Below are 25214 nucleotides of genomic sequence, written 5' to 3'. Positions count from 1 at the left end.
GCAAACTAGCTGACCGCGCAACTTCGCTTGCGTCACATTAGAGAGAATGGGTCAAAATTTTTCCCGCTTTTGTAACATTTTTTATTACTACTCTGCTCCTATTAGTCATAGCGTCATGATATATAGCCTATAGCCTTCCTCGATAAATGGACTATCTAACACTGAAATATTTTTTCAAATCGGACCAGTAGTTCCTGAGATTAGCGCGTTCAAACAAACAAACAATCATACAAACAAACATTCAAACAAACAAACAAACTCTTCAGCTTTCTAATATTAGTATAGATGTACGTCATATGCCACTAAATAGGTACTTAACGGAAATAAATAGAGATATTTTTGCTCCTAATCATAGCTTATTTGCTTTCATAGTGTACAAACAAACTTATTATCCCATTTCAGTTGCAATCTGTATGAATCTACGCGTTTACTATCATTGTGCTATTAGGTCACCCGGCGATGCGAACGCTGTTGGCAAAGTTAGCGTATAGTTTGTGGCTGACTAAGCGTATAGTTTGCTGCTGAGATTAAGTGATTGTTTTGAGTTGACGATAATAAGTTGACGATAATAGTGCGAGTTGTGAGATGCTTGGCGTTACTCTTTTTTGTACAGGTCTTGAACTTGTACACACGTACATAAAATCACGCCTTCGTCAGGCGTTTTCTGGTTTCTGCCTATCATTATGGGAAGAAGGTGTACTGCCCTGCCAAACCAAAACACTGTAACTTTCAACAACCCGCTTTGAGATGATTGCCAAAAATTTTTCTTTTTTACCTTATTCTGAACCTAATACTGTATTATTTTATTTGCTTTATCTTGAACAAATAAGAGTTAAAATGATAAAACAGTTGATCACAAGTATTGAACTGACTGAAAGGAATTGATTGGACTCTATTAAGCAAAAACACTGTATGTCAACTTACAGTCTTTTGGATTGGCACGACAGTGTAATTCTATGTATTTTATTTCTAAACCTATTTTAAGCAAACTGTCTGCAACAAACTGTCCGCCTGGCCTGTCCTAGTCTTTATTCCAATCAGAACAAAACACAGCACTTACTATCGTGCAGCTATCAAACAATCATCTGTTGTTTGTCACTTAGAACAGCGATGTTTATTTAGCACTATAGAGAGCACGCGGCGTCGCCCGCGGTCGGCAAATTGGTGGTATTATGTTAAGTGGGAACACGTGACTTTCTGAATGGGTATTCATTGATGAAATTCAAACTGCTAAACTTTTGATCCCACTCCAGCTATGTTTATAGGCTAGTGTTAGGAAAAGGGTTAATATAAAGCAGTAGTGTATTGTAAAATCATACGTATTAATCCCGGAAAGATACGGATAGGTAGAAAGATAACTTGTGTGTATGAACTTTACGCAGTTACAATCATTACAGTTTAATAGCTGTTATTTGTTTTAATATACCGGACCTAAAAACCAAGACACTACTCTCTTTAAGATTAAAAAATAATGGAATGGCCTACGTAGGAACTACCGCAGCTGCAGTTAATCTTGTAGACACCTCGTGTTTGAAACGGTAGTACATCCGTCGGTGTGCCCACTATGCTGCTGACTTTACTGGGGTACAGTATCAGCACAATTTTCAATGGAATTTAAGAAAAACTAACATGGTCTGATCAACAAGAGAATCACTTTAAAACTATAGCTATTACTCATATATAAATACTATACCTCAATTCTAAAAATGATTCTATTGAACACAATCAAAAGATAATTAAATCATTGTAACAGTGTCATATTAACATGTAAAACATGCTACTATCATGTTACTTACAATTGTTACATTGTACTTATCTTCAGCTAATAATATTATCTATTGATTAAATATATTGTTTATAGCGTGCTGCTATTGTGTAAGTTTAATATTTGGCGATGTCCAATTATTAAAGATAATTTGAATAGCTTTATCTATAATTTTTTTTGTATCTTTATTGTACTGAACACTTGCATTCGTAAAAGTAATTATATCAGTACCTACTTAAAGTAGTTCTCAACCCTTATTGAGTCTGCGTATTCGACTTAAGGCCTGTCAACTAAAGAAACACGGTGAGGGATTTGGGTGTCTTAGCTTCTCGAGAAGGTGTTCCTCAATAAAGAAAATAAAAGATTTGCGTATCACAAGCATCTTAAAATAAAAGGATAGTTACATATTTATTTATTTTATTTATCACTTCATACAGGTACGTAAAGTGCATACAGGCAAACTTAATGTCTGAGGCATTCTCTGCCAGTCTACCTTTGACAGTCTACGTTACTATCGCACTTCATTGATAAACTATTTGCCTAAATTCACGACTACCACACTCCACAACCCAAATAACCTGATTCAATTTCCGGTACAAACACACAACTACAAAAATACACCAAAAAATCGGCACCAATTTAACACAAACAGACATTCCCACCGATCATATCTTATTAACAAATAAACTCGTATCTACCTACCTGATTCCCCGTATTAAGAGATATGGCTTATCTTAATCGTCGTTAATGTTGAATATCGGAGTACTACTGGGTTTAACGACCTACTGAACAATATGTAAGGTGACCTTGAAATATGGGGGTGATGGTTTCCTGTGAATGATTTTGATAAGGAATAAATGGTCATTTGAGTAAGACCCGAAACACTGATTGTTGAGTACGTCTGGTTTAGAAGTACTCTGGATACAAAACTTGGGCTATCGTGATAATGTAAGGTCTAAAACACCCTTTTTTGAATACTCCATGTCTCTCTGAATTGAAAATTGATGCAAAAAAAGAATCTTCAGCACTTAAACAACAATATCTCCATCAAATTCCTACATATTTACTAACAAACTCTTTTGGAAAATTGGAAAGAAGGGTAGATGAAAACTGGCAAAGGAAAAAGTGGGTCCTTAAAGTTTTTTTACCCGTAAAGTTTCCCACATGTAACCTTTATAAGATTGTCCCTAAAATTTGTTTTTTCAATAGTTTGTGTGTTTGTCCATTGACCGATTCAAAAATAAAGTAAAAACGCTAATTTCTGCACAAAATTCAAAGATTTTTGTGTCGAATGAAAAGTTTTACAGACCAGATCTGTTGCTAGGGGCTCAATTCAAAATTAGTATTCTTCATGCAATAGGTACCTGTCATCTTATCTCCACACAAATGCTTTAATTGCACAAGTACACAGGAAGTGAAGACAATCAGTATGATTACGAGCTGACAATTGATATTACAATAATATGACAGTTTGTATTCTCTCCAAGCTTGGCAGGTGGGTTAATTTGACAGTGGGACGGATGTTGTGATTTATTAAAGTAGAGAATATACGAGAAGTCTTGAGAAGAACAGTCATCTGATACCATGGGATATTCTTGTACAGAGGAAACAGCAATGGTTTGACTCATAACTATACATGCTTTCTGCGTTGTCGCGGTTCTATCTGGAGCAAAATTACGGTTTTTAAGGACTTCAAAAAGTACTCCGTTCTAAGAGTAAACTTAAGGTTAAAATTAAACAAACAGATGCAGGCAGAGTTGCATGAAAGATACTCATGTTTTGCATTAACATTGTTAGTGGCATGTAATAGGGCAAAACTTCTAACAAAAGACCAAGCTTTGGTCTTATTCCTATCCGGAAATCGAACCTCATGATCAGCAATTGGATGCACTGCCGGCCAGACCACAGAGTCAGTTTAAACAGAATTAACGAATTTTCCACGCTATTAATAACAAATCAGGAGTCGTAATTCTACCATGTTTGGAAACACAACACGAGAATACCGTGAGAGAGTAAGTATTAATTGTTCAATATCATAGTACCTAGTTAAATGTACAAGTGTATTATATGCACGTGCCATTCACATTAAGTATTATTTAATCTATAGACAATAGGACAGACATGATGCACTTGAATTCTTTGATTAACTTAGTGCAAATGACGAACTTCAGGTATGTTAGGCATGAGTGAGAGAAATGAGACTCAAAAATTGTGATTAACGTGTTTTAAGAGGTGTCAAAGCTAAAATGACTTTTGTACGAAGATGTTTCAAATTGTTATTATCGTTATGGATTGCCAAGGTACCAAATCTGCTAGTTTTGAAAGAAAGTCAATAAACCATATTGTTGAAAGGTTTTTCCTTTCATAAAGAAAGGTCATAATTTGGAGTTCGAAATCGTCAGCGTTGCCCTATTTTACGCCCTCGCTCATAGATGCGAAAAAATCTGGTTAAGACTTCTAATTGGGGTTTCATGAAATAAGCAGATAGTTTGTAGTCTCCATCAACACATTTACTCATTAGATTTTTTTTTCACGCTGATAAGTTCTCAGGCAGTTACGCATGAAAACAAATGTGCGCACAACATGCATTATAGTAGTCAACAAATAATTATCGATACAGCCAAATCATTTAAGTAAGCCCCTAAGCACCAGAACAGTACGTAATCGATATAATTTTATAGCATCGTGAAATTACCGTTATCTAGTCGATTAAGACGCACTTAGTAATACTCGACCTTCGAAATATACATAGTCAAGCTCTATTTTTGGGTATAATTTTGGCTGCTATAAGACATTATCTTTATGATTAGAAATATATTTTTGATCTATGTTAAACAGGTCAGTTAACAGATAGCAATTTCACATTTATTTTTAGACATCAATACTATATTAAAGGCCAGTTTCTTTATCGAAAGTAACAGCCAAAGCATAGGGATAAAGTTAAAATGACAGTCAAATTTGTAAAAACGAATTTACTTATATTTTATGAAGAAACAGACTTGCCTTTAATACACAAACATCAAGTAAAAGTCAATGGTTTTAGCGGTTACTCTAGTTATGTTCCTAGTAAGAAACTGGCCGTTAAGAAAGAAAACATACTGTGAGCTGACCTCACTTCACGTGGGATTAGGACAAGACAGAAATACTATTTTCTTAAAGCAAAAGACTGTCTGTTATACATCAATTGTTTAATTAGTCTTTCACGTAAGCAAATGGCTAATCTGTATAGCATTTATAATTCTTTGCACACGTGTTTGTGTCGACGATCGCTGATTAATAAAACCGTTAGTGACAGTACCAAATTATGAATGTCATCTCTTAATCCATTTTCTCAAACTTTGATGATTACAATAACTTTGACAACTGCTTTACAAAATAAGTAACGCACACTTTAAACAAGACGACATATGGACAAAATTGTTTAATACTACAAAGACAGAAGTGACATGAGTCAAGTTTGTTGATAGTCAGTACTAACTAAAGTCTATGCTAAGGGTGACAAATCAACATCAAGCTATGCTACGCTGTGCTGTGCTGTGTTTCTTAAACTACGTTTTTTTTAACAATCTAGCCGTCTTGGGCCGTCCGTACAGAAATTTGCATAGCGGTAGTCACTTGACGGCCCGGTAGACTATCATTGCTATGTATCGGAGGTTTACGTAGCTTTGTGAACGAAGAACAACCAAGGGCAATAGAAAGAAAAGATAGTAAATATGAAATCATAACGATATGATGCAATAGTTGTAAATTTCTTATACTTTAGAATCTTTAAAGTTTCCCTTTAGTAGTCAACTTAATGTGTAACGTATTGAGGTCTGAGGTCTTTGACCAAAACCATTGTCATGATAATAAGTACATATATTGAATGTCAAATAATAAAGGCTAAATAGAAAGGTACTTGAATGGCCACGTGTGCCTAATGATTTGTCGAGTTCAATGTAAACAAATAAGGTCACACGCCACGTGGTTTTGAATCAGAGCAAATAATAGCTTGGCTCATCAAATTCCGTTCTAGGCTATTTGATACTTTGGTATGTCAGGTTTTATATTAGTTCTTAGTTCAAAGATTTTGTCTGCGTAAAATAATTTCACGGGGTAAAAAGTTACCTATGCGTTAATCCAGGTTACAAACTATCTGTATACAAAATTTTATCAAAATCAGCTGTGTAGTGTTTGAGTGAAAGAGTAACAAACACACATACAAACTTTCGCATTTTAAGTATCTTAGTTAGATTAAGTATCAAGCAAAAATGTGTGTTCACGGATAACATTTGGTAAGCGTACGATGGAACTAAGACGAAACGATATACATTTACGAAGCTCATCCATCTAGAATGGCTGGATTAAATGCCTGTTATGAAACGAAAAACGGCAGAGTAGAATTTCATCAGACCCTTTTGAAGGTTAGTCTCTAATCAAGCATGCAAGTGGCCAAGATTCTTAAGTCACATGGGTTATTGACCCCAAAAGAAGTGTATGGAAAAAAAATTACGCAAATTTTAGTAGGCCCTATTGTCCTGAGTATCAATTTTATAAAGTAAAATTGATTTATCATGTTCTTCTGTACTACTAGTAATAAATAGTAGTACATACATCCGTAGTAGATATAATATACAAACAAAACGTGTCTCGTCACGCGAGGTTAGAATACTATACGCAACGTAACAATAAATAAATCAATAAAAAAGGTCATAAAACTCATATCCTACCTATTTCCTAACAAAAAACAATAAACGCATTTCCGAACGCGCATAGAATTATTTTTTCAAATAAAAAAAGAACTTACTGCAGCAAAGGCTCTTTGATCTCCATGTTTAAAAATAAAAAATAACACACGCACTGCACCACACTTTTTTGAAAATGGAATTTTACGATTTGACGTTTGTAATGTCAAACTGTCATATTGGCGGGGAAACCGAGCGAGTACTAATTTGAATCTAATAGATATAGCTGCGTTATCTTTAAAGTTAAGTGCCACCACTCCTTGCACAGTAGTAGGTAGATAAATGCAGTAATACAGCAGACTGATATAAACTTGATATTAGAATCTGTTTACTTGTAGGTATATCGTGATGTTTTCGTTGTAACACTACACACGAAACTACGCGAATGAAGGAAGCAGCTAATTAGATTGCAATATTAATTGTTTTATTTGATTTCACATTTGAAACTAGTTAATTTCGTTACGGTATACTTGTTACTTGTTAAATAAATTAATTGCTTTCATTGAGTTACTTTTTATTTACGACTACCCTACAAAATATTTATGACAATGTTCAAATGTCATTTTCTAGTACCAGTTTCGCAGTTAATAAATAAGTGTTGGATAACCAATTTGCCAGATAAAGTAAATAGTGACAAAATTCCTCCTGATAGGCTATATAATACTTATCTGAAGGTAAAGCCGGGACTAAATCACTAAGTTTACTTTGTATGTTTTCTTGTTTGTATGTTTGTTAAAGAAAGTAAGTAAATATAGGAACATATTGAAAACATTGCAACAAATATCCTGTAAAATCAAGTATAACGTCATGACCTCATTGATAACAGTAATTTTACGATCCTGATAGTGTTTTAGTGTTTCATTTATCAGTTCAGCTATATTTCTCTATAGTTAATAATTGGAAAGTATTTAAACTTAGTTTTATCCGGGATTTTGAAATATTTTATATAATTTTACCGAAGCGTGCATTTGCCAGGATCACTCGATTAAGACCTAACAACTCTTCACTCATTTTGGATACCCTTGCCTAGAAGATAATTTTAATACTTTTATACTGCGGCCATTTCAGTAGATAACGATAGAATAGACATACTAAATTGCTGAACAGGTCTTAAACGCAACGAAAATATTTAAAGGTTATGATACCTTTTTTTCCTGATGTTTCGAACGACCGGACTGCAAAACGTTAAAGAAATTGAATAGAAATATATAGTCTGCATAATTTTAATATAAATAATAATATTGTCTAGAACAATCCTCGTTCCGGCAATAAAGAAAATAATCAGAATAATCTTGGCCCTGAAAAACTTTAAATCTATTAGCGACAATTTCAATTTTCCGTATCGAATCCGGTACAGTAAGTAATGACCGTTGCAATCACTCTGCAAAACTTCATACTATTTAAAGTAAATTATTAAAATTCCACCTTTCAACCGTAATAATCAATTAACTGTTAGACAATCTTGATATTATATCAGCAGGGCCATTACCAAGACCATTAAATATTAATTAGCTACTATTTTTTATTTAACCGCAGAATTCGGGCAAAAAGAGTACAGGTTTTTATGTCATCATTATTGCATATGAAATTACGTAAAATAGGTTAATTCATACTGGGTTCATAGTAATAGATTTTGGGCAGAAATACGAAGAAAATTTGCGCGCTGTTAAAGAAATTATATCGCGAATCGTATAGTCATTGTCTTGTAAACGTTGTGTAGACAGTGCAATAATTATAATAGGCCCTTTAGCTTCTATAGCTTTGACACCAAGAACCTTTGTTCTCTCTTGGGAGAGTGAAATAGATATATAGATCCCTATTTTACCTGTTAATATTGATTTAAATATACTGGTAGCAGTTAAACCGTCAAATATTGCAAAACATACCGTGAAACAGCGTGAAACGTTAACTTTTGCATTTATAATAGTTATTTTTTCTACTAAATAATAATTCATTTTACTACAATAGTGGTCTAAACAAACAGCTTTGTTCTATGACAATAACATAGTATGATACTGTAACCTACAGTCCAATGACAATTTGGATACCATAAGCCGTTCGACTTTGAAGAATTATCAGTACACATGCACCGAAAACTCAGTCATTTGAATAACATACTTGTCAATGGTATGGTCCTTACATACAATATTCAAATTATTTTTTACGCCATTCAATCATTATTTTTTACCTGATCTATAAGACCTTTTCATCATTCAGCAACTATTGTTTAAGAATTTTTGTAGTTATTCCCGAGGGTCTTCTGGGGGACGAGTTTTAACTTGTATAATGAAAAAAAAAGATATATCTTCTTCGAGAATATCGGTAGAAGAAAATTGTTTGAAACATGCTCGCAGATTTTTGTAATTCTTTAGTTTTTAAATCATTCAACAATATATAAATATGTTTAAAATTAAAATGTTATCCAGGAATAACCAAGTTAATCACTAACCGATTAGTGAAATCATACGAGTGCATTGCAAGTCAAAGACCTTTCTAATCTCAAAATTTACAATATTGAAATAACTTTTTTCAACTTTAACGCCAAAACACGGACTTTGCACGGCCAGTACCGGGGCACACAACAAGTATGACAAACACACAGTATCTTATCTTAAAAGATATTGTAGGATGATATGTGGAGTGTTCAAATAATTACATTATCGATTATTTGTACAACGCTAGCAGGTTAGGGGAAGATGTCTGGCTTCAACGATTAGAAGTACATGTAATTGTTATCAACATTTTGATATATTTTCGGACAGGTTTCGTGTGATTTTGTTAAATTGATTTGTAATTTTGGTTGATTGATGGAAACGCTTCTGCTATGGAAGTATGCTTCCTTGCAACAGCCACAGTACTTTATAAAGACTGTATGTTTGCTTGCATATAATTCCTGCCAGAAAATAGTTTTGTTGGCAGCAGAATATTTATTATATTGTCATAATTTAACTGTCACTGGGCTGATTTCTGCATTAATCGATGATGGAGGCTTAACAAAAATACAGTTTCTTTTGCTTAATATAGATAGGGTATTTATAATAGAGATAAGTATAAGATTTTGGAAGCAACTATAACTGAATAAAATTTACCGAAAACCGACCAATGACATCTCCCCTTTGTTCGCCATTCAGCATTCTTTCAGTTACAACCTCTAAATGACGTATGACGTCACTAAATATACCGTAAAATCATAAAAAAGATACTTCTTTCGTAGTTAACTATGATATAATAAAGTGCGCCTAATGCAGTGTTCACGGTATCAAGGCGTGGTGAACGAGTGCTATTATAATTAGTGAGGCGTATTTACAGATAATAATTATCAATATGAAAGAGGAATTAATTTATTGATAGATCTATTGACTTATTAGAGTTAAAGCTATAGTCTGACAAATTTTAGAGTATTGACTAACTACAGCTGAAACTATAGTCAACAACAACAACTAAGAAGAGCGTCTTGGTATGCACGTTCAATTTAATTTGTACGTAATTAAGAATTCTGTAGGTATATTTCAATAATAAAGTAGCTGTTTCCAACAGACCGCTGTCAGCTGCAAAAGCATGCGGATCACTGAGGTTCTTCATTTTGTATACTTTCGTCAGCCGGGAATATAGCATACTGGGCTATTTAAAGTTGTTGGCGTAGAAAAACTTACATGGACATTGAAATAATTATTTGGAGCGTAATTAACTGCTGAGAGCTCAACATTAAAATAATCATAACTTGATACCTTTTTGTTTTTTTTGTTGTTTCTGGTAAATAAATTTAACGTGACAGTTGAGAGACTCTTTAAAAAACCGCTTTTGCCCATAGCCATTGAGACAAAGTTCGTATACTCACATCCTTACACGGCCACGGTCAGATAACTAACTAAACTGACACTGACTAAATTGAGAGCAATTTCGTAAAGAGCTTTTAAACGATCGTCAATCTATTTAAATGCCGCACAATAAAATAAAAACCTTTAACATAAATTTAATTGCCGTTTAACTGAGGACAATACTGAAGAATACTCGTCAGAATTTTGGTTTAAAAATAGCATAATCATCAGTGCCGAATTAGTCTAAAAGTTAATTAAGCAGTTGCTTAGGGCATCACACGCACCTTAGAAATCAATCTTGAAGCATTTTAATATCTCTATTATGATAGACATTCTTAAAGAGCATGCAAATGAGCAGTCATATTGAAGTCAAGGAACGTCAGTGTCCTCACAATTACGTTGTATCTGCACGTGTAATTATTTATCTTGTTATATTAGAAGCAATAAAGACCTTGTTCCATAACGAAGATTAATATAGCAAGTTTTTTCTTCTTTTCTTTTTTTTATTTTCTAATTTTCACCTATTGCTGGCCACTCTGGTTTACCGAAAATGTCTAGGCAGACTTCTACGTAAGCATGTTTTAAAAAAAAATAACTGTCAAATTAAGTATGTTTGTGTATATGAGTGACTGACAAACAGCAAAGTCTCAGTAAAGACCCCCTTTCTTGCCTTTTGGGTACGGAACCACAAAAAGATCTGTGCCGGTTTTTAACACTCCCGATCTATAACTTCTCTGGTAAAAGTAAAGTATGTAGTCGGTATACAATTTACTTTGCAAAATGCTTTATATGGATCTAGCCTGCTCCATGGAAGCCATGGACTAAATCTGAGGCTTGAGATCAGTCAGTCAGAGTCAGCCGAATCAACCGAGATCTACCACGCTAGAAAATTTGGAGGGACACGCTGCTTACATTAACAAAATAATATCGGAAAAATATCTAAATCGAAAATTGGATACGTCGAATTGACATTATTTTTAAATCAAACCAAATCAAATAAGATCCCAATTTTGTCATGATTAAGTCACCAGAATTCATTAGTATGTAAAATTTACAGTCTGATAGAAGCAGATGCAGTGTTTTTACAACTAATTGAATTATCACACAGTCCAGGCTTGTTTACATAATATATTTACACGTTTCAGCCTTTCAGCTATGTTAATTCCCTTTAAGGAAATACCACCCCATATGAGTAAAAATTCTACAGTTCAGAAACGTATATCTATATGCTTAGGTTAAATTGTTTCGGCAATTTTGGGGTGATAATATATTAAACATACATACATGTATGTGAGAATGACGCTTAGCGAATTCCCAGTAAAGTAACCAACGAGTTTAAGAGCAATATTTTTGGTAGTAAATCTTACATTACTGAAAACATGACTAGAATATGAAATTAGTTCAATGTTTTGTCTACATACATGTTGATTTTTTTACGTTTACCGTTATTGACGCAGATTTTTTATATTTTTTCCAAGTGATTGGCTACTTATCAATTTGTAGGATGCATAATTAACATCTGAACGATTTTTTATGAAGATTGGATATACGTATTTGTAAGGGAAATCTCTTACTCCGACGAAGTTGCAGATTTCTGTCTGCAGTCTGCCAGTGCATATCTGATCGTGCAACGAAACAATAACACATGAAATGTTTACCAGTCTCAGTTCTATTTGTTTTGTACATAGCATATAATACAAATTATATAACGATGCACTGATTGCTCGAACATCGCGGTCGCATTATCAACAACAACACAATTTTGTATGACAAATATTGTTATCGCTTGCACGGGTCGAAGTATACCAGTATTTGTAGCTTGACGAATTTATATACCTAGGTACGAATTATTTTTGATTACATAGGCCTATTTATTGAGTTTTAAAATAAAATGAATAGAATCTTTGCTACGCTACGCGCTAGGTAGTTTTAGTGCTAAATGTTTGTAGAAAACTGCTTTAAAAGGTATACAAGACAAGGCATCTTGTAAACTGCAGTTCTTTAAGACTTATCTATTTTTTACGTATTTTGATGTGTACGGAAGTGGATTATATATGCCAGATATATAAGTACCTATTATTACGTTTGCACTTTGCTTTCGGAGATCTTTCGACGTTGCTCTCTTGAACAGGGCCCTGGGTTTAAATTAATTCTTTACGCGTGGTTTAAAGAGCACCAATTAACGAGTACCATAGTTCATCTGTAATACAACTATTTCTTCGTGAGCTAAATAGCTAATAATACTACTTGCTATGATATACCTAGTTCTTTCTTTGTTCGTCTTTTCCGTAAATATCAATTATTGTACCGACCCACTAATCAAAGACTGCTTTGGGTAAAGTCCAGAATTCTTTGGTCATCAAACAATTGATAAAAGTATGCGGATAGTTACAGGAATGATATCAGTTATTAAACTATCTATTCTGTTCTGTTCAGTGTGAAAACCCGTTGCAATTAAAATGCAATTTGCTGAAACTATGTGAAGATGTTTATTGTTAAAGTGGCAACTAAGACTTTTAATTTGATCGTCACATGATAATTTTTCAGGTTGACAAGTAATATCTTCATTTTACAGTACACACATACGTGGGTACTTAAAATCAATCCTTCTTCCTATAGGGGTAGGCAGAGACCAAGAAATTGTATTATGTATCTTAACGACTAGTTTAGTTATGCATTTTGAGATAGAAGTTTTTGTACCAAATATATAAATATTTTGAAACATTTCGTACATAAAATAGAAAGTTCTGTATCGGAAGTTAATATTACATGTTATGTGAATATATCCCATATCAGTTTATAGGTATTTCTGTGGTTTTCGTTCAACCGCAATGCTCGCCGTCAAATAACTATGCTTTATCAAATACATTGTGGTGCAAATATTATATCATGCAGTCGTGGTCAATTATTTGATAGTGTGACATTTTATAAACTACCTTTATCAGTGGTTACCAACCAGTGGTCCGTGGAAGTCAAAATATGGCCCGCGAATTATTTTAAAATTAAACATTTTCAGGATCATGTATAATAGAATACGGGAATTAACGCGAACACGCATTTTACCCTAAAATGCCTAACGTTTCGGCGCAGGTTGCACTCGCCGGGGTTAGTCTGCGACCTGATTCCCGTATTCTACTATACATTAAACATGCAACGCGTAGTCGTTAAATAATACCTATTTTGAAAACAAATTTTGTTTCCTAACGACTTAATTCTACAACAGATTTAAAGGAAAGCAGCAAGTAAGATACAATAAACTATTTCACGACTTTTTGTCTTCTACTGGGAAAATCAGAGGCTTTCTTGAACTATACACATACTTATTACTGCTTGAACCAAAAATAGCCGAACTAAAGCCACATAAGAGAGTGATTTATCATACAGATATGTTATTCTGGTCAAAATACCAAAACCATGACTAAAATAACTTCCCGATCGAGTCAAAAGTAAACAGCATATGATTGTATAAATATTATCACGATACATATAAATATTATATAATATTGTACAATTCACATCGATATTATGATAATCATTTTGAGGATTCTATATACAACGACCAGTTGTTACAAACAAGTCATAGTTATTGTATTTCACTGGGAAAAGGTTCATGCGAACTTTGTACCAATTTGTATTTGTATGAGATAATTATAAATGAAGATATCGTGATTCGTGATGGTTTATCTCTGGACCAAAGTACCTACTAAGTATAATGAGTCATTCGGTTAACTATGAGAAACAGTTTTAATGATAGCTAAGTGTCTATGTGTGTCTTTGAAAGATTTCCTAGTATAAATAGTATCACGAATGTCCATGTCAAAAACTAAGTATAATAACTATGAGTCCTAAATTTCAACAACCTACAATACCTAAGACCTTTTGTATGAACTAATTTACATCTATTCTTACGAAATTTCGAGTTCATTAAACGTTATAATAACTAGGTACTTAGTACAGAACGCAAAATATTTTTCGGCGTTAGGTGATTTCTAGACTCGGATGGAATCCTTACTAATAGTATTTCACCCTAAATAGTCTATCGATCCGTTTGCTATCAGTTCGGGACAAAAGGAAACCTTTGGACATAATATTTGACAGACTACATTCCAGGAAAGAGCTTATGTTCTTTCCTGGAATATAGTCCCATATGTCCAGGCAGACAGAACCATAGGCAATAGCCAGTGCTAAATACATTTACAACCGTCATCTTAAACACGTAACGTGATTATTTGACACAATATCGTGTGACGTAACGTCAATCATCTTATAACGTGCTTTCTATTCCTCTACTTCTCGGATCATGCTCTTTGTGTTCCAATAAAGTTTATTCACACTATTATGTGTTTGTTGAGGCGTCAAGACTTTGACAGGTTCAATAAAGGTGGCTAAGAATAGATAAAAGTCGTAAAAGTGTGCGTCAACTGTTACATAGGTAGTATTTTATAAGATAGTTATAGATCTCAGGTAATTTTGAGATTACAAAGTGTTTCTTGCCCGTGGTCCTAAGTCCTCACTAGGGGGTATCAGAGTGTTGCAAAGTGCTTTGAAAGAAAAATCTTACAGTAGTTATCTATTATATTATTATAGCAAACTGGAGCCAGAAATTTATTTCGAGAAGATGAAGACTTGTATTTGCTAGTGCCAGATATATTAAGATTGATTTTTGGGGTTAGCAAAAGGTGCCTTTTATAGAGAGAGAGTTAAGCGTTCAAGCCTCTTCCTACCCGTTATACCTACCGTCAAATAGTGAAAAAGGCCAAACATACAGTAGACTCTACTGTATGTTTGGCCTTTTTCACTATTTGACGTTGAACGTTATACTAAATGGTTTCGAAACTTTATAGAAAGAAATTAGATCATTATTTTCTTAAACCATTATTTACTTTCTTATTTTACACCGTAGTATTTTGTATACTTAATTGAAAACTATCCATTTATTAAAACAACTAGGCCATAGATAAGCGTAGACTAATACATTTTATCTATTGTTTGAAACAGTAATTGAAATTAAATGAGAGCACATTGAACAAGCAATATTCATTTGTAATAGATACATTTAATATTGGCATATAAACCTAAATAATGTTCAATAGTAGGTAGTTAAACAAAAACACGAAATACTTTAAAGATACTTTACACCGACCAAAGTGACGTTGAAACCACAGCAAAGGCAGAATAAATTCGTTTCATTGGCACTAATGTGTATTTTTCTTTTAACCCGTTACTATCCCACTGCAGAGCAAGGATCTCCTCCCAAACGAGAAGGAGTTACCTATGTGTAGTTTAGCCTTAATAAAAGCAATGAGATTATTTTTAAAGTAGCTTGGATTGATCCTGGGCTTTCACCTATCCTTATACTAAATAACTATCATCAAAATCAGTTAAACCATTAAATCGTAAAAACGTAGGTACATAAGAATTTGATGGTATTGGATATGGTATCAGCTGGATATTTTGTGGGCTAAAGTTTTCCGTGACTCAAAACAGGTTGACTTTTTTCCACAGATTTTTTGGTAAAAAAGGCGGTAAACAATGCTCCGTAGAGATTTCTCGGTCAAGGACGTTTGTCTTCCGCTTCCGTTACGAGCGACTGATTGAAGATAACAAAAACAAAAGTGAAGTTTAAGTAAAAAGTGTTAAAAACACTTTTTTCTGTCAATTACTTTTTTTAGTTCTTTGTCTATTTATTTTGTTTTTATCGCGTTGGAAAATAATTAATTCCTATGCTGAATTGACCAAATAAAAATGCACAAATAAATAAGGAAAAAAGTAACCTATTGAAGAAATTGCTACATAGTCTTATCAAAGATGGGACCAAATGGAGCAACTCTATGTATTAAAGTATGAATAGCAAGAAGGTTGGTTAAAAAAATCCAATTATGTGGTTGCGAATAGGGTTGCCAACCGTACTCTAAAATAGAGTATCATATTAGAAGTCACGTAGGCTTATTCTATGATCTATAACACTAATAGAGTAGGTACCTACTCTACTTTTTTACACAATGTTTTGCTGTAGTAGGTACACGACACCAGATTGTTTGTTTTTTTATTATAGTTAACTTCTCTATTTTACAAGACCATACTCTTTATTTACCTCCACTAAAATCAGAGAGTATTCTATTTCGTGAAATAAAGGTTGGCAACCCTAGTTGCGAATAATAATAAAAAATAACAAAAAATAATTTCACTCATGCACCGCTGGTGTCAGTTGCGAAATGACTGCTTTTAAGCATGACCTTGCCACTGTATTGTATACTGAGTTCAACAAGTTATTTCTTTTATGCTAGGTACAAAACATTTTAAATTGGTCAATTTAGAAGACTGTTTGCTTAAAATCAAGGTAGTTTTTAGACCTCTGTACTCAGAGGGTTAAAAGAGGACTCTGTTATTGAGACTTTGCTGTCTATCTGCTTGTCTGTTGCCTGTCTTCTTGAGATTTTTGAGCTTGGGATACGGAACCCCGACTCTATTGAATTATTTTCATAATCGATCAATAATTTTGATTGACCGCTTTTGTTTCGACTATAATCAAATAAGAAAGTTCGAAAAATACCGCGATTTAATCGAACATTAAATAAATATTAAATCAATATAATAATCAATATTTCTAAGAGGTACCAACAAAGTTTTATTAGCAATAAGAAAATAAATTAAACTGCAATAAGGTATTGTCTAAACCAATAAATAAATAGGTATTACAATACTAACATAAATCAGACTTATTAAACCATGGGGATCAGACAATGGGAAATAAATCAATGGTATAATACTACCCATAAATGGTTTAATGCTGATGGATCTATAGAATAAATTATTAGGAATCCCATACACCACTGTCATAGACCATTCATAATAACGATAAAGACAAATAGACATTTCATAGGTACTATTAAATACCTCAGTACATAGGTACAATACTCCTAAAGTACTAATAAGTACAACAAATTGTAAATGTTATGTTTTTACTTTGTGCCTACTCAGAAAAAACAAGTGTAACTTGACCGTTTATGATGAACTTCACAAAACTTAAAGGCATACAAAGTTTCTGCCATCATGTTTTTTTCTTGAAATTAATTCAAGCTCACATGGTTTAAATTCAGTCTCATAGTGTTACACTATTAAATTACATTACACACTAAATTCAGTTAGAAGAAACCAAATGAATTCCCTTCTGCCATTATTTATGAACAACTAAGAATTAAAATATATTATACACATATTATAATCACATAATTTCTAAATATAAAGAATTAATTAATCTCTATACCAATTAATTTACAATTTTAAAACCAATTTCTTCAAAGCAATAACAAAAATCTGTTTATTATCTGTTCCATTCATAGAAATTTCACAATATCATCAATGAAAAGCCCTTATCTATGAGAGGGCGCTTTGACTGATATGAATCAAACACTGAAGGTTTACGTTGAGGTCAATTTAATAGCAACTAAACCACTTACGGTTGATAACGTAATGATTACACACTTAATCCTTATCTTATTGAATGGAAATGATTTTTATTTACCTATAAAGAACGGGAAAGATTGGACGATGACACCACTCTGAACGTACAATGGTGTGAGCTAATCGGAGGTCAATGATACATATTCAATTGAACTCATTACTGTCCCTGTGCGTGGCAAGGCTCTCTTCTTAGAATTAAGGAGTGGTTTGGCCTTGAGTCAACTCCTGTGGCTTAGCATGGCTTGAGAATTTCACAAACTAATAAAATATATTGTTTTACTGTTGACTAACATTTTCATTCAAAACTATTTTTTTTTTAATTAATGCCATAAAATAACTGTAGGTACAATAAGTAATAAAAGCAATAAATTATTTTATTTATGGGAAAAAGTATTTCTACACATAGCCTAAATTTAAATTCTATATGCATATGTATGTCCTATAAATTAAAATTTAGGTATTTAGAAAGTAAGGATGTATAAAATGTTATGTAAACATACATTTTTGAATGGAAACAGGTTTATTTGATGTTATACTCTAGTAATTTGATAATATATCTTGTGACATAATAAAATAATATTGTGTGAGTTAGTCACCTTTCAAATTTAAATTTGTATACACCTAGTGATTTGGAAAATTAAGTTGTTTGCTACAAATTCTCTAGTTAAAAGAAAAATACTTCAGAAGTTATTAGGAAAGTTAACTAACATTTCAACAACTTATACCTAACTTTAAAAACTTAAGAAAAATATTATTATATTTCTTGATATCTAGAAAAAAAAAATATTTATGATTGTGTAGTGTTTTTTATAAAGTTTTGTTTTGAAATAAATAATTTGTGAATATACTTATGAACTAATAGTCAATTAAACAATTAATCATAAGTTAAAATTGCCTATTTCTGTTACTTATTCACAGCTTAACAGTGAAAAGATCTGTCACTAAACCCAGTATGATAAAAAGCTAGTTGACAATTTACGTGATTATCTCAGAAGAATAGTAAACCATGTGACATGAACCACTTAATTGGTAAACAAACAAGATTTCACGTCAAACAGTAAAGGTCATCCAGGTGATAGTATAAAAATATATTTTTACAAGCCACTGACAACGTAAATATTAAACTTACCCGTTGAGTGTGGCCTGCCCTCCTTGGTCCATGACTCTGTGACCCACTAGGCACCCTGGAGTCTCAGATTTCTCTGAAACATGATGGTCTTCAATATCTTCCAATATCGCAGCTCTATCTGCATTCGTTTTATTTAACTTATCACTAGACAAACTTTTAGATCTGTATCTCCCGTTTATTGGCGCTAAACTTTTATCAGTAAATGCACTAAAACTATTTAATTTCGTATCGTTTGAATATTTATCGCTAATTATATTAGATGACATTTCGAACTAAACTATTCACGCACGTCAACACAACTTGTCAATCTCAGCTGCGACGCGACTAGACTGACGTTCCGCGAAGTAAACCAAACGTTTTGCCGGACAAAACAATAGCACACGACCCGGTTTAAGAGCACATTGCACCTTATTGTACGTACGACTAGTAGTGGAATATTTTATTTGGTCGATTTATATCGCGACAGATCCGCAATGAGAAAAAACTTTTTGTTTCAATGTCGGAATCGGAACGTAAACTAGGGTGAAGGCGAAACTATTGTGCGATGTACCGCAATCAGCAGAGCTCATCTCAAACAATAAGTACTCGATAGGAAGTTTAATTTATTCAATAAACGCGGAACATCTATTCGACGTCTATTTTAGAACAAGAAACTATCACCGTTATCTTCTTTAGTCAGTAGGCCTTGGATATAACCGTCTAAGTACTTGAGAGCTAGGTAGGCAAACACATAATAAAAAGTAAATATTGTTTTATAAATTAGGTTAAGGAAGGTTTTAAGTAAAAAACACGATTGCCTTGTTTTACGGGCAAGTTAAAACTAGACTGCGTAACTAAATACTGTTAATATCGGCATTATACAACCGGCGTTCTTGTGATTTACCCGATCGCGCAGAGTAAGTTAATTGTGCTTAAACCCAACAGTAGCTAAATGCCGGGGCCACAAATGCAATAGAATTAAATGAATCAGATTATTTCATAGGGGGTGGAGGGCTCTAGAAGGCAGAAGCAACTTGAAATGCGTAGGTAGGTAGGTACCTATTGCTAAAAAGATTTATTGTTGCACCGGCAAGGTATAAATCACTATAATAAATATTATATTAGTCTATAAACTTCTTAGTCGTAAATTTTTCTAGTTCCTTATTATTTTTTCCTATTTAATCGTATTTAATTTTAACCAAGTATTTTTTACATTAGGCACCAAAGTAGGTGAGTGTGCAAATATATTTTAACTAGTGAATTTCGGTCACACTGTCACATGAGACGTGTTCAAATAAGAGTTTGATAGGTACCTAATTAAGTACTTATAAGAAGCTATTACAGTATCGAATACTATAATTTAGTACAGTTGTGCGAAGCGCCACTTTGACCCAAATTCTAAGTCATATTTTTATTGAAGAGCTACTTAGCCCAGATTTTTTTTGCCTTTTATAGACCACAGGAGGATATTCCACTTATAATAGTAGTACCTAGGCACCAGCTACTTAAAGCTTAGCCCTAATCCAAATTTTCTGTTACGGATGTTTAATATAAAATATATTAAATTAATATCATAATACCTGGGTTAGTGATGTGACTTTATTTTCGTACTTTAGACGATCTCAATTTGACCTGATACGGGACACGAGCCCGGGGTCTTGCACAATATTTTAATAAGCGAGTTAAACCACAGATTTGTATTAAACGATCGGCAGAACCTAAGGTACCAGGTAGCCCTAGTAACCATTAAACTAAAACGGCAAACGTATATTTTAAATTGCCTCTACTCTTAGATCAAAAACCACATAAACTTATCGTAATATATTTATAATTGCCTAAGCTCTATCAAATTACCAATAACTCTTATAATATTTCAAATAGTTACCAAGTTTCATTCGCAAGCAAATGTTTTCCGTCATGTATTAATATTACGTAGCTATTCCCACTAGCAATGCCGTAACGTTGTTCCGAGGCTGGACACTTGACCTCAAAGAAACGTGCACTGTTTTTAAATACACTTATTCAAACAGACCATTTAAAACACTAACATATTTTCAAATATAAAATAAACTTTATTCACAATTAATTTAGTATATTTTCATATCTAACTGAAACTAAATTCATGAGAAATTTCGTTTAGTAACGTTTTATTTTTAATACATTCGGCCTTATATATGAGGTGCTTGTGCCGAATTCGTTTAAAAATCGAACTAATATTTTTAATGCGAAAGTTTGTGCGTTTGTTACTCTTTCACTCAAAAATTACTTAATGGAATTTTATGAAATTTAGCACACTGACAGTTTAAAACCTGGATTAACACTGAATATATTTTTCCCGGGAAATTCACACACGCGGATGAAGTAACGGGTAAAAATTAGTTTTAAATAAATACGTCAGCTTGTCACAAAATGTGTAGATAAAAAGAAAATTTAATTAAATTCGCTGTTGTGTGTTGTATACAATTTTCACAGCCACTATTATATCGTATTATGCATAATTACTACACAGACGGTATAATTATTTATTAATTGAAAATGAAAGTAAAATTAATTAGTATTCGGCTTTACGTTTAGTACATTAAAGTCTAGTATTTTTTAAATCTTTGACATGGATAGCAGGCTATGTTCTGACAGGGATATATTGACTAAGTATTCTATTTGGTAAGTTATTTCGTACACAAGTTATTTCGATGAGTTTAATATGTAAATAACATAACAGAGAATAAGATAAACAGTATGTTCTAGTATTGTAGAAAATAGAAGATTGGGAGACGCTGACACTTGGAATTGCATTCAACTAAGACCTGTAATCTCGGATAGCAGATTTGCTACGACCACTAAAATTGGCATAACGAAGAAGTTATTTTACCTATCCAAAGTAAGTAATGTAAGTATGTATCTTTATCTTTCTTTCTTAATTTTTATAAAAGACAACTCCCGCAATAAGAATTGCTCTTGAATCGCGGGGACTTTTACAAACACACAAACAACGGATACAAAGTACAACCAGATCCGATATTTGTGGATTGCACAAATAATTAATCCGTGTGGAAATCGAACCCCCGACCTCCCGACGCAATAGTAGCGACGTGGCGACCTAAACCACTACGCCACGGTGGCAGTCAAAACGAAAACCACTATTAAAAGAGCAAATTTACCAAATTATAATTAGGGCTTTACTTATTTAAAGTACCTAATTAAAATACGAAATATGTTACTAAAAATAAGATGAAATATTGATGAAGTTCACTTACATAATATGTTTAATTTTACTCACAACATATTGTTTAGAAGTCACCATGTTTGCGAACAAAATACTTATCACTGTTGCACCGTGTACTCTGAACTTTTATATAATAAATAATAGACTCTACTGTTATTAGTTGTTCTGCTATAAGTTTGTTTAATTACTAATAGATATAAAAATAATAATTGCTGGTCTTTTGCACGCTTTTTAAGTAAGTACATTGGTTAATTGACGTCATTTCGCTTGTACCTAACTTTTATCTTTACTGTATTACAATGTCGTAAGTTCTATTCATAAATGGTACATTATGTCAAATTGTTTATCCTGTTTTTTATTCATTTTTCAGCGTGACTGTGAAACAGACATTACTTCTTTAGTGCAAGGGTCTTTTTTTAAATCGGAGCTTATGGCGTGAGAGGAGGACGGCATGACTCTTTCGTACAGCAAAGAAAATAGAAAATTTACTTAATAAAGCATTATGATAATGTCGAACTTTTAACGAACCAGTAACACTAGTAGGTAAGGTCTATTCGTCTTATTGAAGGAGTATTATTTTAACTCAAACGGCAACCCTGTACCTATCAAGAAACATGCAAAATTGATCAGCGCCCCTAGTGCGTCGCTTATGACATAATTATGTTATTTTCATTTGTACATACATTTTAAATGTTAAACTGTCGATAGTACCGAGTGGAGAAAATACTATTTTATTATTATTTATTTACTTTTAATACAAAATAAGTTTAACTAGAGTTTTTCAGTCTCGTATAAATGCAATCCGTTTTAAAATGATAAAACCAGGTAGCGTGTTGGAGTAGTAAACTATGTTTTGTGCATTAAAACGCTTGCGTCAATCTATAATGGATCTTTATTCACAATTCGACACGACATACTAGTCAGATAACTCGCGTAGAGAATGTTTTGATGGAAAATTACTAGATTTTTGCTTGTTAGTACTAACTACTAAACTATGCAAAGATACTAAGCAGTGATAGCCGAGTGGTATTAGTTGGCTACGCTCTCGCAAGTGGTCGATGGTTCGAGCCCGAAGCAACAAATCAATTAGTCTATTGAAATGTTAATTTTTTTAGGCCCTTTATTTGCGTTTATAGAGACGACCTACTACCTTTTTATAAGATAGCGGACGGGCCGGGGGGTAGCGACCCCAAAAACTTGAACATACATAAACCGCTACTGACCTCACCTATACATTAAATAAAATAAATTGAGTCCTCTGAAAACCCTAAATTTAACTTTTCATTGGACTAAAGCACTTATCTAGGTTATGTGTTAATTAGAAATATTTATCACTTGCTCTAACGAAGGAAAACATCGTGATAAACCTTGCATAAAAGTTCTAAACGCATATCTTAAGGGCATGCAAAGTCCCCAGTCTGCACTTAGCTAGATTGAAAATATCTCTTATTGCCTAGTTTTAATTTTATTATTGTGTGTTCTTTCCTAAAGGAAAAAAATACGGCTATCATTTTATTAAGGTAATTTCTTTGTTATGTAATTTAACAGAAACTTTTTTTTGATAGCCTCCGTGTGGCACAGTGCTTAAGGCGATCACCACGCCTCTACCAGTTTGTCGCAAGGTCGTGAGTTCGATTCCCACACGGAGCAAGACCCGAAACAACTATTTGTACCATGCACAAATACACTCGGGTCTGATTGTATTTTGTGTCCGTGTTTGTATTTTTGGAAAAGTCCCCGCGACACAAAAGCAATTCTAAGTGCGGGAGTTGTCTTTTTAAAAAAGAGACGAATAAAAGTTACCAACCTATGAATGTACAAAGGAGATCATCCACGCTCCATACATTTTTGGGCCTTTTTTCAAAGTGCCGGCCAACAAAAAAAAGTGGCATGTATCGATAGAGCTAGCCATTTGAAGCAATAGTTAGTATGGCACGAAACCGGTAGGATCGCTTTGAACCGAGTTATACAGGTTTGAAGATTCATAATATTCAAACATTAATTCATTTCTGAAAGTGCTGTGAAACATAAAATAATGATTGATTCTGCTAGAATTAACTATCTAAAGCAAACGACCACTCTGAAGTTGATTTAAGGTCGTAAGCACACGTATCAACTCGGAAACGGGTCGTCACCGTATCAACTCGAGCTCATCAGTATTATTTGTACGTAATTCCCTACTGTAACACACTTATCGGAATCGTTATGTGATCGCCCCGGCTCACGACCATAGGAGTGGTTCGTATGCGCATTACGCATACACCAGCACCCAGGGTGGAGTGCAGGACTATGTGCAAATTCCGATAGAAGGGCGGGCATACCTTCTAAATCGCAACATGTGTCCTCATAACAAGGGCCCTCATCACAAATGGTACCCGAAGCACAAAATATTGTTCCACATGCCGATAAGTCGGACATAACAACCCAACGGCAACACTCTAGGTGACCTCTTACCTAGACGATGGTTTGTTAGTTGCACACAACCGAGGGTGCGACTCATTGGCGTGTGGAACAATATTTTGTGCTTCGGGCACGATTTGTGATGAGGGTCCTTGTTATAGGGAACCATGTTGCGGTTTAGAAGGTATGCCCACAAATCTATCGGAATTTGCACATAGCCCCGCACTCCACCGTGGGTGCTGGTGTATGCATAATGCGCATACGAACCACTCCTATGGTCGTGAGCCGGGGCGATCACATAACGATTCCGATAAGTGTGTTACAGTAGGGAATTACATACAAATAATACTGATGAGCTCGAGTTGATACGGTGACGACCCGTTTCCGAGTTGATACGTGTGCTTACGACCTTAAATCAACTTCAGAGTGGTCGTTTGCTTTAGATAGTTAATTCTAGCAAAATCAATCATTATTTTATGTTTCACAGCACTTTCAGAAATGAATTAATGTTTGAATATTATGAATCTTCAAACCTGTATAACTCGGTTCAAAGCGATCCTACCGGTTTCGTGCCATACTAACTATTGCTTCAAATGGCTAGCTCTATCGATACATGCCACTTTTTTTTGTTGGCCGGCACTTTGAAAAAAGGCCCAAAATGGATGATCTCCTTTAATAATTATCATTGTTTATTTATTGAACGTATCCATTT

The 25214-nt window shown here is 33.6% G+C and overlaps 1 protein-coding gene and 1 long non-coding RNA gene across 7 annotated transcripts in view; one reads left to right on the top strand and one right to left on the bottom strand.

The window, feature by feature from the left end:
• Positions 1-22268, bottom strand: part of LOC142977419 (proton-coupled zinc antiporter SLC30A2-like) — a 31662-nt gene extending 9394 nt beyond the window's left edge. The window contains exons 1-2 of one of the 6 annotated variants that reach the window (XM_076121320.1): positions 22134-22205; positions 18901-18973 (exon numbers count right to left, since the gene is read on the bottom strand). In XM_076121320.1, coding sequence (XP_075977435.1) covers positions 18901-18932 — 32 coding nt within the window. In that variant the 5' untranslated portion in view covers positions 18933-18973; positions 22134-22205. Of the gene's footprint in view, positions 1-6551; positions 6839-18900; positions 19292-20764; positions 20916-22133 lie in introns of those variants that run through there. The other 5 variants (XM_076121331.1, XM_076121316.1, XM_076121317.1 and 2 more) reach the window with 5 other exon arrangements.
• LOC142977460 (uncharacterized) lies at positions 21458-22567 on the top strand. Its single transcript, XR_012959701.1, has 3 exons — positions 21458-21540; positions 21625-21766; positions 22473-22567. It is a non-coding gene; the product is annotated as an uncharacterized LOC142977460 (long non-coding RNA).
• Positions 22568-25214: the final 2647 nt, after the last annotated feature.

Source organism: Anticarsia gemmatalis, chromosome 1 (assembly GCF_050436995.1).
Source record: "Anticarsia gemmatalis isolate Benzon Research Colony breed Stoneville strain chromosome 1, ilAntGemm2 primary, whole genome shotgun sequence".
NCBI lineage: Eukaryota > Metazoa > Arthropoda > Insecta > Lepidoptera > Erebidae > Anticarsia > Anticarsia gemmatalis.
This window is presented reverse-complemented; position numbering and strand designations above follow the sequence as displayed.